Source organism: Xenopus laevis, chromosome 2S, assembly GCF_017654675.1.
Source record: "Xenopus laevis strain J_2021 chromosome 2S, Xenopus_laevis_v10.1, whole genome shotgun sequence".
NCBI classification, from domain to species: Eukaryota; Metazoa; Chordata; class Amphibia; order Anura; family Pipidae; genus Xenopus; species Xenopus laevis.
The window spans coordinates 20,004,188-20,017,920 of NC_054374.1; the positions used below are offsets into that span (position 1 = coordinate 20,004,188).

At 41.9% G+C, this 13,733-nt stretch overlaps 1 protein-coding gene across 2 annotated transcripts in view; it reads right to left on the minus strand.

Moving 5' to 3' along the window:
• Positions 1–6,256: 6,256 nt before the first annotated feature.
• Positions 6,257–13,733, minus strand: part of LOC108709230 (interferon alpha/beta receptor 1) — a 31,542-nt gene continuing 24,065 nt past the window's right edge. For both annotated transcript variants that reach the window (XM_018248888.2, XM_018248889.2), the window contains 4 exons: positions 11,978–12,138; positions 9,692–9,836; positions 8,553–8,707; positions 6,257–6,676 (listed from right to left, as the gene is read on the minus strand). In XM_018248888.2, the coding sequence (XP_018104377.1) occupies positions 6,425–6,676; positions 8,553–8,707; positions 9,692–9,836; positions 11,978–12,138 (713 nt within the window). In that variant the 3' untranslated portion in view covers positions 6,257–6,424. The remainder of the gene's footprint in view (positions 6,677–8,552; positions 8,708–9,691; positions 9,837–11,977; positions 12,139–13,733) is intronic.

A 13,733-nucleotide genomic window follows, 5' to 3' on the forward strand; every position in this document is an offset into this window, starting at 1 on the left:
ACCCAGAGCCAAGGAAGTTCAGCCATGATGTGGTAGATTGTTGTGCCACAAAGGCGAGATGGGACGGTTGTCAGCGCTCTTTGGAGGGGATGGAGGTATTGAAGAGGTGGGTGATGAACCAGACAGCTTAAGACGGGTCAGAAGCTCTAGACCGTCCTGCGGTGTGAGGACGGAGTATTGATGGTTGAGGTGAGAGAAGGATAGTTTGAAGGGGTACCCCCAGCGGTATCGGATCCGGTGAGAAAGCAGTATGGTGGTCACTGGCTTCATAGATTTTCGGCGTTGTATAGTTACAGATGCGAGATCCGCATAGATGGAATACTTATGGCCTTTGTATTCTAAGGCAGGTGCAGATCTGGAGGCAGTCATGATTGCTTCTTTGGAGGTGAAGTAGTGGACCCTCGCTATAACATCTTTTGGAGGGGCACCTTGAATCTTAGGCCCAAGGGCCCTGTGGACCCTGTCCAGGAGCAGTTGGTCAAGGGTCAGCTCTGGTACGAGTTCCAGCAGTTGTAGGATCTCAGAGTGTAGGTCCTGTACCGTGTCGGGTAGGCCCCGAATTCTAATGTTATTGCGGCGTGACCGGTTCTCTGAGTCCTCCATCCGATCATGCAGCTCTGTCAACTGCTTTTGTAGATCAGCTATCTGTTGGTCGTGAGAGTTTACTTTGGACAACACTTCGTCCACTTTGTCCTCCACTGCCTCAGTACGATTCCCCAGGTCGCGGAGCTCCTGCGTCACGTGGTCTGTTATCCGCGTTGCTACCGCCGTCAGTTCCGCCTGTAAAAGTTGTTTAAAGCGGTTAATCAGCACCGCGTCACCTGAGTAAGTGGGCGTCGGTTCAATGTCCGAGTCCCCTTTATCGGAATCTTTGTCCGTTTGTGGGGAGGCCTGAGGTGGTGTTTTCGCGCTGGCGGCCATTTTGGATTTCGGGGCCGCGTGTGACGGAGAAGACTGAGGAGAAGAAACTTTACTTTTTGCAGCCTGTCGCTTAGGTCTTCCTCCTCTAGTCATATTCCGGAGGTCGTAGTCGTCACTTGCAGATGGGTTATGTGCCTGGGTAAGTGCTAATTATCGCTCATGGGGATGACCGGGTGCGGAGCCCTGAGAGGATGCGACTGCTCAGTTCCGCGTCATAACCACGCCCCAGAACCTCTACTTTTTAACTAGATTCTTGGTCTCCTGGCTAGCAGTTACTGTTCATATTTATCCCACAGGGTGCTCAATTGTCAAGAATACCATTGCACTCTGTAGCCTGAAGGTTTTCTTTCAGTAAAACAAGGGGCTCTATCCAAAACCATCTACCACCACCATCAACGTTCAAGTGTTGGTTCATCTTCAAGTTAACTTTTAGTATGTTATAGAATGGCCAATTCTAAGCAACTTTTAAATTGATCTTTGTTATTTTTTATATATTTTTTTTAATTATTTGTCTCCTTCTTCTGACTCTTTCTCTTTCATCTAAAAAACAAATGCTGTTAGTGTAAGTTTTTTATTTTGTTGAGTTTCAAAAACCAACTTACTGTTCTTTGTCTTCAGCCTATTTTTCCTCTTCTTATTCTTCAAAGCTGTCACTCTTACAGCTTTGAAGCTGACCAATGTTTAAGAACATAATCATGGGGTCACCCTGAATGAAACAGCAACATTTGTTGGATGACCCAAAGATGGAGGAGCCAACAACAGCCAATCAAATTTCACCCATTGACTTTAATGGGAAAATTTAAAATGCCACAGCTTTGAAGCCTGAATCACATAGTCATGAAAAGATGATATTTGTCAGATGCCCAAAAAAAGGCGGAGCTATAAACAGCCAATCAGATTTCACCCATTAACTTTGGGGAAATTGTACCTGCTGCCATTCTCATGTTATTAATTCCATTCTTTAATATTAATACCAGGGTTCCGATGGTAGGGGGGGCTGGCCACTTTTCTAGTCATGGGTAACTGCAGTTCAAGGTTCGAAACTCCTCACAGTAGGTTACTAGGGGACTGCAGTTTTAGGTTTGAAAAAGTGGGCAGAGCCAACAACCAATCAGATTCAGTGACTTCACATGTTTTTCAAATAAACAAAGATTGTTCTCAAACTTATCTTTCTAGTTGTTATTTCTACTTTTTATTTAATAAATTAAATGTAGGGCACCAAATTACCTATTCTATCAAAATATATTGAAATTGATATTTAGGGCCTATCTGGGTCCTCTAGGCCCCTGAGACCCCCTGCAACTGCAGTGTCTGTTTACTTTATAGTTATGCGTTTTGACTGGCAGTTTGCTTATAGATCTTTATGGCATCCAGATTCTTGTTATTCATACAGTAACAGAAAACTGTTCTAGGCAATGAGGAACAAGCATTTCAGCTTATGATTTCTGTTCCCCAAAACGCTCACATTTTGACGTGGTCGATTTCAGTTTCCTGCTGTAAATGTTTTTAATACCACAGAGGGATGCAATATGCAAACACCATCTATCCCTTTTATGTTGGACATGATGGGAAATGTCTGATGGGAAATGCGTTTTTCTAACCGCAGTAGAGTGTAATTGTACACCAGGGCAGAAATCAGATGGAAGGATGGGAACTCACATGCCGGCATCATCTTCACACTAGCAGGTTTTCTTTAGTGCTGAATGGTCACTGAAATCTATGACTTGCCTCTCATGTTCCAGAAAAAAAAGAGAGGTGCCAACCCTGTGTTCACGTAATGGGATTCCATATTCAAATAGAAGACCTGTTGGAGGGAATAAGGGGCTTGTGGCTAGTCCTATTTAAGCAAACAATTCTTGTTTATTTTTCTAATTAAATCTTTTGTCTCGATATTAATGAAATAGTACCTTGTAATTGGTGGTAGCTAAGTCTGGGGGGGCTAATTTAGAAAATGTCTATTTGCGCTCATAGATACACCCAAGGCCGCCATCCGGGTGGTACAGGGGGCCCGTGGGTTTTTGTGGCTTAGGGGGGCCTGGCCGTGCTGCATTTACTTGTTCAGCCGGGCAGAAAGCAGATGCAAGGGCGGAAACTCACATGCCGGCATCATCTTCACACTAGCAGCTTTTCTTTAGTGCTGAATGGTCACTGAAATCGAAGTCCAAGGAAAGCTGCATGGGGAGCTGTACCAGGACTTAGACTTCAGTGACCAATCAGCAGTACAGAAAGAATATGCAGGCACCTAAGCTATCACCCTCCCTCCTGAAGTCTGCATTTCCCGGACAGCATTGAGGGGCTGTTAATTAAGTAAGTAAAGTATGGGGCAATATGTAGGGGGCCCTGGCCACCAATGATTTATTTAAATTAGTAGGGGGGGCTGGCCACCAGTGTTTTTTTTTTCTTTATAACATGTAGGGAGGCCTGGCCACCAGTGTTTTTTTATAACTTGTAGGGGGGGGTGGCCACCAGTGATTTTTATTATAACTTAAAGGAGAAGGAAAGCTACGGAAGCATTTTATTGCCAATAGATTAGCTGAAATAGTGCAAGCTAGAATGCTATATTTATTCTGTAGAATGTTTTACTATACCTGTGTAAAAAGCTCTAGAAACTCTCTGTTTGTTTGGGATAGGAGCTGCAGTGTTAACATGGTGTGACATCACTTCCTGCCTGAGTCTCTCCCTGCTCTGGGTTTAGATTACAGTAGAGAAGGGAGGGGGAATTGGAGCAAACTGAGCATGCTTTTGCCCAGGGCAATGAGGTTTAAACTGAAGGCAGGAAGTCTGATACAGAAGCCCATGTGTACACAATAGAAGGAAAGAAATGTGGTGTTTCTTTTGACAGGGGACTCAGAGCAACATTACTTTGGGGGTTTACTGGTATATTTAGCTGGACCTTTCTGATAAGGCTTACTTAGTTTTAACCTTTCCTTCTCCTTTAAGAGGGGCCCTGGCCAACAATGTTTTGGTTTTTTTTAACTTGTGGGGGGGCTGGGCTCCAAGGTTTTTTTTTTTTTTTTACTTGAGCAGGGGGCCCTGGTAGGGTTGCCACCTGGCCGGTAAAAATTATGGCTGATCCTAATGTTATTAATAGGGAAAAAAGATAAATTTATCGGAAGGCCAGTATTTTTTTCCAGAAAAGGTGACAACCCTAGGTCCTGGCCACACCTGACCAATTGATTAAACCAAATGACTTATTAGTACATAAGAAATTCGGGCAAATTCTATGAAGTGCCGTTTAGAGTCGTAACCAGCTTAAAAAGAGTCTACCTTGATGTTGTGGCAGACTTTATAATCCTTTTGCCAAAAGTGTTTTCATTGTTTTAGCGCTGGTGTCTGTGGCCTTTTTACTTATTTGCTGCCATTGATATTCTTGAAACAAGGGCTGATACACCAATGCTTTACCATCTACAGCTTTGATATGGAACCCTTATGAAATGTTGGACCTCTAAAGGGAAGCTTGTAACAAAAGAGCATGACTACTGCACTAGATGCACCCATTTAACAATATTAGGTATAACTGACCTGCAGGCAGCCTCAAACTGTAAAGGTTGCTTATGCTTGGCATAAAATACATCTAATAGGGGCGACATAGTACTTCTTGATCGTGGGGAGTCCCATGTATGTCCCTCGAACACAGAGCATATTCTTTAAGCTTTTTGTGAAAACCACCCTGGCCACCGGCTTTCACTGGATCTCCCTCTCAGCAGCAGAGGCAAGACAAAAGCAGTTTTACAAAAGAAAATAAAACAGCACTTTATTTAGAATCCAGTTCTATAAAAACATATATACACAAACAGGAAACAAAGACATTTCAATGAAGTTCTGCCTTCTTACAAAGTGTCCTCACTGAACACACTCACATTATACACCATCATCTCATGCCAACTATTTTTGTGTCGGCATCTTTTCGTCCCTATAGAAAATCACCCCATTTATCTGTAAAATGTCCGTAATAAAGAAGAGATGTGTTCATTCATAACACAAATGTAAAGCACAACAGTTATTTTTTCAAGAAATCTATCGGGCAACATATTAAGATGTTTAAAAATGCATTTTGTTACAACAGCGTCCCCTACTGGTCAGTTCCTCTGAACATCAGACCGGCCCTCTTTCTTTGTTGGATCATGGTTTAAAACTAACCGTACAGATTTCCTCTAATATCTTGGAATCTTAAAAAAAATGTACTGTAATTTTCAAAAGTGTTTAGAATAGCACTGTTGTCAATGATACATTCACATATTTTAAAGGTTTATGTAGCCTAATGTTTAAATGATTCAGTATTTCTGATCTGCATCTAGCCATTTGGAAAATGGAAAATAAATGTGCTTTATTTGTGTAGGACAGACAAGGGAAGCAATGAAGAGAAATAAAGGAGATTTTTTTTTGTGTTTGTGATGGCCAGGAGAGGTAGAAAAGACAAGGGAAAAGTAAAGTGCTTTCGTCCATAGATACTTAAAAAAAAAACATGACACTTTCACAAAAATGGCAAACCATTTAATCCCACCCCATAACGTTCAGGCCCCACAGCAGTCCCAGGGTCTGCTTTCTCTACAGTTAAGGTGGCCATAGACACACAGATCCTATCGTACTAATCGAGGATTAGTACGATTTTCGGATCGTGTGTGGCGTGTGTCGACATCTTTCGTCCGGCGGAGAACGGTCGATCAGTCAGGTTTGATTTTGAGCCGACAGATCCCGCCGGAACCCATGGCACATCGTAATCGGATCGAACAATCAGATTACCCCCCATATAGCCATGTTTGTTAATGGCATATCAGGGAATGATCCGCTCGTTTGGCGAATGCAGGATTCGGTTTGGGACTCTGCCTTTTTCAGCAGGATTCGGACGAATCCTTCTGCCCGGCCGAACCAAATCCTAATTTGCATATGCAAATTAAGGACGGGGAGGGAAATCTTGTGAATTTTTTTTCACAAAACAAGGAAGTAAAAAATGTTTTCCCATTCCCACCCCTAATTGGCATTTACAATTAGGATTCGGCCGAATCTCTCGCAAAGGATTCGGGGGTTCGGCTGAATCCAAAATAGTGGATCCGGTGCATCCCTATTTATTACATTCCTACAATAGTGTTTTGTTTATTAAAAGAACTTGCTATCCTTCATTTTATTAGATATAATTACTATCTTACTTGTTAGATAAATTATTTCTGTATTGGTAACACTTGTACTACTATGTAGCTGTGCATTTCAAACACCGATTTTTCATGTTTATGTAAAACAAATAAAATGGTTATGAAATGAATTAGGACGTTTTCCATACCTGATTTACTGCCCCGCTTTACAGTTCCAGCTGAACATCCAGTAGTCCGCAGTTCGGTTTACTAAATATTAGCCATATTTAATTTATGACTGTATAGTGCCATGCTATTAATTAATATGTGAAATGTGAAACTTTGTATATTTATCTAGCCTGTGTTTCATACATCACATAATAGGACTGTGGGCTGCTGTATTATATGTGTAAACAACCAATAAAATATGTGAGTCAGGCGTCCATATGAATGGCTGTAGAGGAGGCTACATTATCTGTATGGAGAGGCCACCTCCCATAGGCCTCCCCTGTAGCTTCATCTTCGTTTGAGTAATTACCCGAGTCTGCGCTGCTTTCTTTCAACGAATATTTATGATTTTGCACATGGTCTTCATCAAGCCCACTGTTCCTAATTATATAGCACACATCTGTAGCCTCTTCTTCTTGAAATACAAATGGAATTTTGACACGTGAATCAAGCATACCCTGCAAATAAAAACAACAAAAAAAAAAGTGAGAAAGTGAGAGAGAGAACGTCAGCTGTCGAGATAAAAAAACAGATCGATAGCCATAAACACTTTTGCTTGGTATGATACGGTATATTGTTGTTGTCCCAAAGCATAGCTCAATTAGAGCCGTTCAGAGCACACTGTGTATGGTGAGGGTTTCAGAGACTAAGCGGATATTGACATGGACCAAAGCATTCTGCGGCCATGGTGGTACATTTGTAGCATAATACATATGCAAGTAAGTTACATTTTACTTATACCTTTACAGGAGAACTAAACTGTAAAAAATGAATTTGGGTTAAAAATGCCATACTTTATATACTGAACTTATTGCACCAGCCTAAAGTTTCAGCTTTTTCAATAGCAGCAATGGCACAGGACTTCAAACTTGTCACAGGGGGTCACTGATTTCTGAGCTGCCATGTAGTAATTATCTGTATTTATCACTAATCAGCCTTATATTGTGACATTTCTATTCTGTCTACAGTATATTGTAAGTGGGTCCCTAAGCTCAGTAAGTGACAGCAGCACAGAGCCTGTGCAGTGAATCAGCAGAAAAGAAGATGGGGAGCTACTGGGGCATCTTTGGAGACACAGATCTTTCTGCTAAAAGGCCTGTGGTTGCCTTGGGCTGGTACAGAAGCCCAAAACAATGTACAACATTTCTAGCTACTTCTTTAGTTAACCTTAAGTTCTCCTTTAGGCAAAATGCTTTTGCCAAACCATTCTTTACTCAAATTTTGCCTTAGCAAATTGTGGCCAAAACATTTACTCTCAGGACGTCAATATCATGTAATTTAGTTGATGCAATGCACAAAGGCAGCCCTGTACAATTACATGTGTAAAAAAACATGGCTCCCTTGCTTCTCTATATGGTGGGCCTTGCACATCATTAATAATATTAGGTGCAACTAGCTGCTGACCCAAAGCACTAGATGCTTGCAACAAAATTGCCCTGTGCATTTAGCAATCCCTACTGGGTTTTGACACATGAGTTTATGTCTGTTTTCTAACCTAGAGTTTGCTGTTGCACGTTGAAACTACAATACAACAGACGCTGCAGTTGTGAGTGGGCCCGGAGGACGGGACTGTGGGGTCTGTTGTTCGGTACAGGGAGGAGGGTCTGAGGGTGTGCACTAGGCAGGTCTGGACTGGCAATCTGTGGGTAGCTGTAAGATGCTATAGACAGTCACTATTTAAGAGATGGTGGAGGCTGTTTAGGCCTCTTTGTGGGCTGTTTGGGTACTACTATAGTTTATATAAACAAGCTGCTGTGTAGCCATGGTGGCAGCCATTCAAGCGCATGGTTTCACAGTAGATAACAGATAAGTACTACTATAGTTTATATAAACAAGCTGCTCTGTAGCCATGGGGGCAGCCATTCAAGCACAGGATACACAGTAGATAACAGATAAGTACTACTATAGTTTATATAAACAAGCTGCTGTGTAGCCATGGGGGCAGCCATTCAAACACAGGATACACAGTAGATAACAGATAAGTACTACTATAGTTTATATAAACAAGCTGCTGTGTAGCCATGGGGGCAGCCATTCAAGCACAGGACACACAGTAGATAACAGATAAGTACTACTACAGTTTATATAAACAAGCTGCTGTGTAGCCATGGGGGCAGCCATTCAAGCACAGGATACACAGTAGATAACATAAGTACTACTACTACAGTTAAGCATTATATATCAATCGCTTAAGGGCAATGGCACAGTGAGCCTTTTCCATTATTGCCATTGGCAGAAACCTTTGGGTGTTGTGTCTGCTGCTGCCCTCCATGTCACAGACAGCTAAACAGTGTAAATACAATACCCTATTGATGGACGTTTCACATAACATACATTTTCGATGCTTGATGGAAGTTTTCCAGCAGGGTAGAATATATGCCTGATGTATCGTTTGAAAGGACAAGCACAGAGGTAAACAACCACTGCTGAAACAACTATGCTTACAAGGAAGCCAATACCAATCCCCACACTCCAAACTGTCCGAGCACCTGAAAAACATGTTCAACATTAAAATAAGGTGCTCAATTGAATGCGGAAATGGCTGGACACATATAACGGATATCACAGGTATGGAACTAATGGCATTGTGGTTGCAATATCCATTTCTACTCCTCAAAACTGCTTATATGAGGGTTAAAGATGTTTTATTTTTGGTTTTAAGCGAATACAAAGTGTGTGTGTTGCATTGGGATCTTTTTGGCTACTTTCAGCCCACCTTACCAAACCCAGTGGTTTTTAGACTTTTCTGGTCCGACATTAATGGATCCTCAGTAACTCCTAACAACACTACCTGCTCTCTTATTACTGGTTAACAAGAAATAAAGTGAAGGGAGAATTAAAGCACTGGGGTAGCCAATGTTGGACAGCTGCAGTGCATGTGTTCCATAATTGCACCCGTGTTACAGTGCCAACTTACTGACGATTACTCATGTATCCACTGTACCAACTAGGGATGAACCGAATTTGCATATGCAAATTAGTATTTGGTTTAGCCGGGCAGAAGGATTCGGAGGAATCCTGCTGAAAAAGGCCGAATCCTGAACCGAATCCTGAACCGAATCCTGGATTTGGTGCTTCCCTAGTACAGAGTACTGAGCAGGGACATGCATAAAACCTTTACTGTGCTCTCTATATTGTACATATGCCTTGGATGTAGTTTAACTAGGGTAATCGGCAGCAAGACAGATGCTCTTCAGGTAAGTACCTTGCACCCCGGGCCAGTGAGAGTTTTCCACAAACACTGAACCAGCCCATGGAGTAAGGTTAGAGATTTGACTCACAGACCAACATATTGGTACTTACCAGTTTAACATTTATTTTAAAGTAATCTACAATAAAATACCCACAATAAAAGAGCCTTTTAGGCAAAAATGGGAAGGTGCTCTACACTTCAGTTAGCCACTGGCAACTACATGATTTAGTTGCCCCATGGGAGATAAACTGATACTTCTGTAGACAAACACATTTCTTACCAGCCCCTGTGGTGATGCACTGCTTCTTACTAAAAAGGCCTCTTCTTTTAGAGTCTTGGCATTCAACACAAGCTTTCATGCAATATGTGGTTGATGATTCCACTTCTATTGCAAACCTTCCCAATTTCTCCTTTACGGATTTCTCCTGCCATAAAACATTGAATTAATCACAGATTAAAGGGCACTACAGTACAATACATTAAAAAAAAAAAAAACACACACACACACACTTCGGTGATTGGTTTTTCTTTTGTCATTTAAGAACTAAACCCTAAAAATTAATATGGTTAAAAATGACATATTTATATACAGAACTTATTGCACCAGCCTAAAGTTTCAGCTTGTCAATAGCAGCAATGATCCAGGACTTCAAACTTGTCACAGGGGGTCACCATCTTGGAAAGTGTCTGTGACACTCACATGCTCAGTGGGCTCTGAGCAGCTGTTGAGAAGCTAAGCTTAGGGGTCGTCACTAATTATCCAGCAGAAAATGAGGTTGGTCTGTAATATAAGCTGATTCTACAGGTTTGCTGATTATTAAATTCTGATGCTAATTGCACTGGTTTCTGTGCTGCCATGTAGTAATTATCTGTATTAATTACTAATCAGCCTTATATTGTGACATTTCTATTCTATGTGTACTGTATATTGTGAGTGGGTCCCTAAGCTCAGTAAGTGACAGCAGCACAGAGCATGTGCAGTGAATCAGCAGAAAAGAAGATGGGGAGCTACTGGGGCATCTTTGGAGACACAGATCTTTAGTGCTAAAGGGCTGTGGTTGCCTTGGGCTGGTACAGAAGCACAAAACATAATGTACAACATTTCTAGCTACTTCTTTAGTTAGGCTTTAGTTCGCCTTTAAGGGGTTTAAACAAGAAGAGATTTTCAAGGTGTCCGATACAAGTCTGCAAGGCCTGCCTGTAGTTGCAGCCAGACAAATGTCAGCTCTGAATTTACTACACCATTCTGCAAGTGGCTTGCTTGGTGGAATATTGAGATGCCAACCTCCACTGTTACCATAAGCCAGTAATGAACTAGCCAGTCTCAGCTGTCGGTGGTGATAGGCTGGACAGGAACAGTCAGGTTCAGCCTTTTGTGGTAAGCCTCGCTGAATTGTCTTATAGTCCATAATGCTCAAGACTCGCTCCAGTCTGTCCTTACCTGTACTAATAACTATATCACATGGGGCCTCTCAAGCCTTAAATTAATATTAGCTTCAGCATGCTGAAATAAGAAACTTTCTAAATACAATCAAATAATTTGGTAACGTTTCTGAAATCATCAAGTATATCGTCACTATTCCTGTTACAGCATCTGTTTCTCTTCATTCTCGTGTTGGGTGTCAGATGAATGATCCAATATTAAAATCACCAGACATCATGTCTGTCTACTTGCAGAATTTGTGCAAAAGGCAGTTATTTTGTTAGATTTGTTTGTACTGGAATCAGTTATTGAGTGAGCTCTAATACATCTGTTAGGAAAGGGAACCCCCTATAAGATCTATTGGATCATTCATCTGAAACCCAACTGCTGCATGAAGACACAATGAAGAGAATCAGATATTAAGGAATAGTGAAGAAAAACTTGATTATTTCAGAAACAATGCAGAATTTTTAATTGATTGTATTTAAAAAAAAAAAAAATCTTACTTCAGTATGAGAACTAGAGATGCACCGAATCCAGGATTCGCTCTTTTTCAGCAGGATTCGGATTCGGCCGAATCCTTCTGCCCGGCCGAACCGAATCCGCATATGCAAATTAGGGATAGGGAGGGAAATCATGGGACTTTTTGGCAAAAAACAAGGAAGTAAAAAATGTTTCCCCTTCCCATCCCTAATTTGCATATGCAAATCAATCCCCTCATCATGCTCCACTTGTTATCTAACCGAATCTTAATTTTCATATGCAAATTAGGATTCGGTTCGGTATTTGGCCGAATCTTTCGCAAAGGATTCAGGGGTTCGGCCGAATCTGAAATAGTGGATTCGGTGCATCCCTAATGAGAACGCTTATACAGTATTAAATTATAATTTTCGCAGTTCCCCTTTAAACTAGCTATAAATTCTAAGGTTCAGTTTCAGACATTTTCTTATGGGTATTGTACTACATGGCTGGGCTCACGAACAATTAGCTGCATGAATTGAATCTAAGCAGAAAAAGCTTATTTTTTATTGCAACTATAACCTTTGTACTGGCAGGCAGTGCACAACATGACAAACAGGTGCAATGCTTCCCCTTACCCAATACCATAGTTCCTTGGAAAACCAAAAATGCCTTTTTATTTACCTCTCTGTCGGATTTACTGTCCTTCCAGTATATCAGATTGTATTCCCAGTCACATGTGTTCTTTAAGTAATTGTTGTGAAATGCTTTGGGTTCCAGCAACTTGATCTGCAGCATTGTGGCAAGTAACTCTGTGCTCATGTCTGAAGGGGGCCCAATTGTGGCTTTTGGAAAGAAACAAACAAACAAAGGGTTAGAGGAAATCCTTGCAATTTCTGCAGTTGATCCTCCGTGGCCCCAACTGATTGCACCTAATTACAAATGTACCAGTACTGTAACATGATTTGTTACTCAATCCAATATTTCTGAGCAGATCACTTTGTTCTAAGCTTTTCACTTTGATTCTGCTTCAGTAAAGGGATAGTGACCCAGACATGGACGTAACTTGGGATCTTCAGTTCCTACTGTCCCCATACCTGGTCTCCCAGCCATGCACATCTTTAGGCTATTTGCCCTTGCCCCCACCCATGCATCAACAACCATTGTAAATGTGCGTGTGTGGCAGTGGCTTAACTAGTGTGCCAGGCCCCCCTGCAAAAAAAATCTTCAGAAGGGACAGGTGCACTCAGATCCCTATCCTCCTGCCAACTTCCTGTCCTGGCTCCGCCCACATTCTGCCTCTGCCCCACCCATGTCCTGCCTGACTCTGCCCAATCCTGCCCGACATGCTTCCCCCTTCCTCGCTAGTAAGAGAGCAGCTGGAGAGGAGGGAGTTTTTTTATTAGCTATATAGGAAACTGAGCCCACAGTTTGGGCCCCCCTGCAACCAGGGCCGCCATTAGAAATCACGGGGTCCCGTACAACAACATTTTCAGGGGGCCCTTAGCCACGCCCACACTGGCGCCCACCACAGATCCCGCCCACTACACCGAGCCCCACTCCATCCCACCCAAAGACCACACAGACATCAGCGCTAGTTAAATAAAAATTGGGTATTTTAATCAAATTGGAAGTAGAGGTAAACATTAATGGTAAGCATGCCGGAGTCCTCTAGTGACCAAACAGAGGTACAACCATATACTTAAATAATTCTCCAAGGCATGCTGACAAGTTAAAAAATATAGTTTATTTACATCAAATATTAAAATACATGAGAAATAACCCCTTTAGCGCCTAACGCGTTTCATGCTTACCTAGCACTTAGTCATAGGCAAAATCCAACTGGATTTCATGCTTACCTAGCACTTAGTCATAGGCAAAATCCAACTGGATTTTGCCTATGACTAAGTGCTAGGTAAGCATGAAACGCGTTGGGCGAAAAGGGGTTATTTCTCATGTATTTTAATATTTGATGTAAATAAACTATATTTTTTAACTTGTCAGCATGCCTTGGAGAATTATTTAAGTAAATAAAAATTGGGGCCCCAAAAAATATTTTTTAAAAAAACATTGGTGCCATGGGACTATAGAAGATTAAAATAATACATTGGTGGCCAGGAGATTCAAAAAATAAAAACACACATTGGTGTTTAGTAGAATTGAACTTGTGGCTTCAGTACTTCAACTTCACCTCCTTTTGTGACTTCTGGTCTTTTCGCCGCTTCGGGACTTCGGCTGTTTTCGTGACTTCAGGTCATTCGGCCGTTTGCCTTTTTGGCACTTCCGCATTTCGGGCACTCTCAAGGGGGGGCCAGGATTTTTCAACACTGCCAGGCCCCAATTCATGCCCCGGCAACTTGTCCCCCCTGTCCCCCATGATGGTGGCCCTGCGGGGTCTGCTTCTTCTATAGTTACGCCACTGGTGTGTGGGGGGAGGGGG